Source organism: Myotis davidii, unplaced genomic scaffold, assembly GCF_000327345.1.
Source record: "Myotis davidii unplaced genomic scaffold, ASM32734v1 scaffold293, whole genome shotgun sequence".
NCBI lineage: Eukaryota > Metazoa > Chordata > Mammalia > Chiroptera > Vespertilionidae > Myotis > Myotis davidii.
The window spans coordinates 1,113,412-1,119,995 of NW_006285115.1; the positions used below are offsets into that span (position 1 = coordinate 1,113,412).

The window sequence follows — 6,584 nt, forward strand, 5'->3', positions numbered from 1 at the left end:
ATAGCCATGAGATGTGTTCTGATTTACCTATGGATGATATATTACAAGGGGATAAGAATCAGATCTTATTTCCAAACATTTTCCAATTAGAAAGTGTTGATTAAAGGTTTAAAAAATGTGTGAATGAGTGGTTTTCGTTTTGTTATGCTATTTTTGGTAGTAAGTAGGGATTGGTGACTTGAGCATAGATTGAAAGCTTCCTATATAGGTTGGATACACAAAAACTTCAGTCTAGTGTTGAGAAATTTAAATCCAATACTTATCACATAATTACCCTTTCCTGAGTGAAAACATAGCTAGGGGACCACCGCCCCACTTTCATTAAGTTTATGCAAAATTTTCAGAAATGTTTTTGTCCCTTTTAGGGCATAACTGTGGTAAATACCCAAACCATTGTAAAATACTTCATTTACATTACGTACTTTAAGCTGCACTCATAGAAAGTATATTTCAATAGTAAAAGGTTATCAACTCATTGTTAACATTATTATGTTGTTATTGTTAGTTTTCTTCATTCAAAAAAGTTGTTAAATTTAACATTATTATAGTATTATCATTGTTTTATTTAATAAGTTTTCTGATAATACCTTTTATATTAAGTATATAGTTCCAGGTCAAAATGTTTTATCTATTTTGGGTGTCAGTTGTTTGGCACATATGCTTATAATTGATACATCTTCTGATGGATTAGATCGGGTGTCAGTTGTTTGGCACATATACTTATAATTGATACATCTTCTGATGGATTAGATCGTTTCTCATTATATACTGTAGTTGGTTTTCTCTAGTAACCATTTTTTTCTTTTAAAGTCTATTTCATTTGATATTAATATAGATACTCCTGCTTTCAATGGTTGCTTTTGAATGGTATATATTTTCCCAATCTGTTACTTTTAACCTAAATGTACATTTAAATGTAGAGAATGTGTCTCCTATAGATGGCATATACTTGGGTATGTCCAGAAATTATCTAGGCTGAAAATCTCTGCCTTTTGATTGAATTTAGAATCCATTTGATTTTAATATTTTAATGTTATTATTTACATAGTTGGGTTTATGTGTGCCATTTTCCTTTTTGTTTTTCTTATGTCTCATGTCTTTTTAATACCTTTATGCTTCTGATAATACCTCCTTTTATATTAAGTATATAGTTCCAGGTCAAAATTTTAATGCTTTTTTTGCAGTTTTATTTGTTACTAGTGGCCCGGTGCATGAAATTCATGCACATCAAAAGGGAATTAATTAGAGGAAATGTTTTAATATTGCTATTTGCCCTTTCTCTATAATAGAAGTGTCAGAGATGAAAGAAAATTAGTAAAATGTAGTCCCCGCCCACCCACGTGCACCTCAAAATCATGCAAGACCCAGACCTGGCCGGCCCCACCACCATCAAGCCCCGCTAGGTGGGGGGTGCAGCCTCAGGTCCCCCGCCCCGGCCCAGTGCCACGCAGCCTCAGGTCCCTGCTGATCACTCCTTATGGCTCATCATGGGAAACCCACTTCTGCTGTGGGCACAGCCATCTTGTGTTACGGGAACCCTGCCTCCACTGTGGGTGCAGCCATCTTGTGATGGTGTGATGGAGTGAGGGTCAATTGGCATACTACCTCTTTATTATATAGGCTTTTCTTGGTGGTTGCTCTGGTATTAACTATATACATCTTAATATATGAGAATCTATCCCAGATTTTATTTACCACAGATACTAACTTTAATTCTAGTGTAATATAGAAAATGTATTTCTATATGTCTATATTCTTTTTCCTCTATATGTGCTCATATTATTATACATAATATAATGTATAAATACCTAGATATATTAAATTCATCTTCATAAATTACTTCAAGTTGACACTGACTTTCTTGATAGTCAGTTGTATTTTCCAGATATATTTTCCCAGGCCTTCTGGGAATAAATAGATAAAAAATATCCCTTATTTCCTTCTTCAGTCAAACAAATGCATCCATTTGCACACATCTGTAAAAAAATAAGAAATAGAATATTTTAAATGTCATGGTGTCTCTGTCTCTTTGTCACTCTCTCTCTCTCTCTTGCACTTATGCTTGCTGTCACTCTCACTCCCTCCCTCTCTCTTCCACTTTCTCTAAATGTCAGTGGGAAAAAATATCCTCAGGTGAGGATTAACCAAAAAAAAAAGAAAAGAAAAGAAAAAAGAAATAGCCTACCAGTAGACACCAATTCATCCTGCTTATGCATGAACGTTTTTAACTGTTCCCCACAACAAATCAGTAGTAGGAAATACTTTTAGAAAACCTTTCTACAGTATAAAGGGGGTTTTGTTGTTGTTGTTTGTTTGCTTTTTAACAAAATAAATGAAATAATACTTTTGGGACTTCAGTCTTTGATGATGAAAACTGAAATGAACCTAAAATAAAGAAAACAGCAAAAATGACTAACTCTTTGCTCCATGAAATACTTGCTCCTAAAAGGTAAAATTGTGAATTAACTAAAATAAGTTACTTACCAAGACTAACAATTTACTCATCAAACTCACTTTAAGATTATCATCACATTGTGCCCACAATACAAAGCTATATATATAAATTCTTACTGATCATTTCAAGTAAAGCCCCATCAGCTGAGAACCAAGGCTCTGAAACATATAAATATCTTCTGATAACTTCTTCCTTCTGAAACACTTGTAAGATTCTGTTAAGGTGCTGTTTTTTCCTTACTGCATAAATCTGAGAGAATTACTTTTCTTGGTCAATGGAATTGTCCGGTAGTCTTTTGGAGGGGCAACCATGAACAAACACACAGTTCTGTAAAGATCCAATTAAAATGCCCTCAACTACCAAATTTGAGGACCTTAGATTACAAACAGCACCCTGCTTTGAGACCAATGAAGATTCCTCTCTCCAACTGTGACAGTGACATAGGGACAGTTTCAGATCTGAACTTCAATTCCTTTTCATCAATTTCCCAAATGTTAAGTTTAGTTTGTCTCCTAAGAATAAGAAAACATTTTAGAAAAGGTTTGATTATGGGATCCAGTTTAATCTAGAGAGATAGACATAGATCTTACAACTTCATCATCTAGCTAATTTAATGAACAGTGAATTTATATGGTCACATGAGTCTGCATTTCCAGGACAAAATTTTCCTTAAGCCACCTTTTCAAAATTTTTTTACACAATTTTGTCAGGTCCTCAGTTGAGATTGACTGCTCTTTGGCATTCCATAAGACATGACATTACACAAGCACCTCCATATATTTTCATGGGGTCCTTTCAGTCTTGGACATCATGCATTCCTTCCTTCATGTTGTAACTCATGTACATACCTTTCTAATTGCTATAATTCCCCCAAGGACAATCTATAATTGCAGTGGCCACTCTGTAAAAGTTTTGACAAGAACAAAATTGCTCATTTGACAGATGCTTTAAAACAAAAAGTAAATCTCTACTCTCATAAGGAGATTTGATGTATAATAGTGTTTGACATATAAGAACCCCCCATTCATTTTTACACTTTAGGGATTAATAAGCACTAGGTTTTTAATTACATGGCTCTATGGAATTGTCAAGGGTGTAAATTATTGTTTAAACTGTCCATATTAACAACTTGTTTTTGTGGGTGTGTATCTTTGTAAAAATAAGTTTTATGTACTTAAGCCTCTACGACTCTTTGCAACTAGGAGATAATTAACTTTTATCATGATTTCATATCAGCCTGAATTTAGCTTGCCTTCACTTCTTTATTTTTGCTTTTTTTTGAAAAATTATAATATTTATTGATCATAAATATTTTTCTGTCATTATATGTATATTGTGGGACCATTGATCAGATAGTCAAAAATACAAGGAAAAGGAAAATGATAAACTATGCTTAAATTATGTGTTTTGTCTTTGCCAAAATTTTAGCAAAGCAGTAAATGTGAATGGGTAATGTATTTAGTCTTTTTTATGAATAGAAAATTAGGCTCTTAGAGTTTTGGCATAAACTTGAAAGTCTTGATTAAAAAAAAATGAACATAGACATTTACTTATATGTAAGAGAGATTATGGACTTTCCCCAAAAATAAATGACCTTTTAGGCAAATGGGAATTATTATAAACCTTGGAAGAACTATTCTATCATAGTTTCATCAGATTGTTAATAATCTTAAAAATATAAAATTGGAATAATTGACATTTTAATAATTTATATAATTTAAAAGGTTTTAATCTTGTAATTTTTTATTGATTCAATAACACTGATGTACTAGAAAGTTTTGCTGATAACACTACAAATCATAAGGACTTAACATATTGGTGTAAATGGCAACTTCCAAATCCTTGGACAATATCAATATTTTACACTGATATTAAAATGAATTAATAAATTAACATTTAATACCTGAGAAATTATTAAGAAAAATATACAAATTTTAATCTCTAAATATAATTTAAAATTAACCCTATTTCCTATTGAATGCAAATCAGGAAATAAAAATATATAGTAGACACTTTTACAACTGATAGTTCGATTTTAAAAATGAAATGTATTTTATTAATCATTATAATTATTCAAAGTCTGTGTATACATTTTTTGGGCCATCCTATATAATTAATTGATGTAAAGTATGGGCAAAAGTAGATTTATAGTTCTGAGTATGAGGATCAAAGTTTATTTTTTTCTTTTAGTTTTTATTTTAATTGAAAAAAATCAAGTTTTAATATTTTGAAATTACAGCTGTCATTCAATATTATATTAGTTGCAGGCATACAGAACAGTGGTTAGACTGTTAGATAAATACCACATGATCTCACTCATTTGTGGAATATATTGAACAACATAAAGCGATAAACAAAAATAGATCCAGAGACAGAGAAGCATCGAACTGACAGTCAAACCTCAGAGGGAAGGGGGAGGTGGGTAAGAGATCAACCAAAGGATTTAGTATGTATGCAGATAAGCATTACCAATGGTCACTACCATTGTAATTAAAAAACAATAAAAAAGAAGTGATCTCTTTGATTATTCTAGTACCCCTTGACACCGTACATAGTTACTACAATATTATTGACTATTTCCCTTATGTTGTAATTTACATACCAGTGACTATTTTATAACAGCCAAATTATAATTCTTTTTAAAAAAATTTTAAATCATGTTTTATTTGTCAATTACAGTTGACATACAATATCATATTAGTTTCAGGTGTAAAACCCAGTGATTAGATAGGTACAGGGTATGTAGAGGCCAGATGCTGATCATTTGAGATATTTTAGGAAAGCCCAAAGCATGAGGCAAGAGAGACACTTGTATAGAAAAGCCACTGGAAATGGCTTGAATAAGCTTTCAAGTTTCAGAGAATTGCCGGGGTTGGGTGAACAGTATGAACTGCTTGATGGAGACTCAAATATGGAACCCCTCTGTCAGTTCTGTGGAAAGGGAGAACTCAACAAAGGAATAATGGCTTCTGCCAGCACTTTTATCTGGCAGAGAGCTGCTCCCCTTTTCAGCTTTGCCCTGATGCCAGGCAATTTTTTTGCTGTCTGTATGTCTCTGGCTCCTTTCAAGTTGCTGTCAAATCACTGAAGCTCCGAAGAGGTGAGTCCCAGTAAGTCCAGAGGAACTGCCTGGGACTCCAGCATCCATCCTCTGTCTCCCTCAACTACAATACCCTCTGATATTACAGCCCAAAGTTATGGGGACTTTTCTTCCTGGCACTGGAACCCTTGGCTGGGGGGCCTTGGTGTAGGGCTAGGAACACTTGCTTCTCAGTGGGGAATACTGCAGCAAGACATTCCTTGCAATTATAAACTGCCACAAGTGGGTGTCAGATCAGCTGTTTAGCATATCCACTCATCCTACCAGTCTCCATGTGGCTTCTTTAACTCCCTAGGCAGTTTTTCAATGATGGTGTTCTAAAGTTTAGTTGTATTTTTCATTTGGTTGTTGGAGGATTTGAGTACCATGTTTACCTACACTGCCATTTTGACCAGAAGCCCACGGTTAATTTTGTATTATTTATTAACTAGGGCCCGGTGCACGAAATTTGTGCACTGTGTGTGTGGGTGTGTGGGGGGGGGGTTCCATCAGCCCAGCCTGCCCGAGGGAGAGATGAATGATAAATGCAGGACCTCTAAACATGGCAGAGACCTTCATGCTGGGCATCTAAACTGGAGGAGCAAACAGAGGAAAGGGTATTCCTGGGGTCAGGGACCAGGTTTGCCCAGCAAAAGATACCTGTCTGGCTAGAACTGGAACCATGAAATGGAGGCAGCTACTGCTGGAGTTGCTACCTATGGCTGAAAATAGGGGAGAAAGACCCTGGCTTCTCCTTTTCTTCTGCTCTGCAAACTCTGGCCAGGACCTCTCATTGGCTGAACCCAGATGGACACCAGCTGACATGGGAAACTTGGGATATTCATACTGCAAATGCCAGGCCCTTACAGTAGAACAGAGCAAGCAAAATCAAAGAACAAATATGAGAGCAAACAGGCTAGGATGGACTGACACACAGTGGAACTCTAGAGATATTGCCATAAAATCAGGATCAAAACAAGTAGCTCTATCATCACTATTCAATATTTGGATCAAGAATAGGATAGGCAACAGAAATAAGAGTTTTCATAA

At 34.7% G+C, this 6,584-nt stretch overlaps 1 protein-coding gene across 1 annotated transcript in view; it reads right to left on the minus strand.

The window, feature by feature from the left end:
• Positions 1–1,774: 1,774 nt before the first annotated feature.
• Positions 1,775–6,584, minus strand: part of LOC102760403 (protein eyes shut homolog) — a 111,671-nt gene continuing 106,861 nt past the window's right edge. Inside the window, 3 exon segments of the mRNA XM_015558683.1 lie at positions 1,775–1,924; positions 1,926–1,976; positions 2,345–2,385. Of these exon segments, the coding sequence (XP_015414169.1) occupies positions 1,775–1,924; positions 1,926–1,976; positions 2,345–2,385 (242 nt within the window).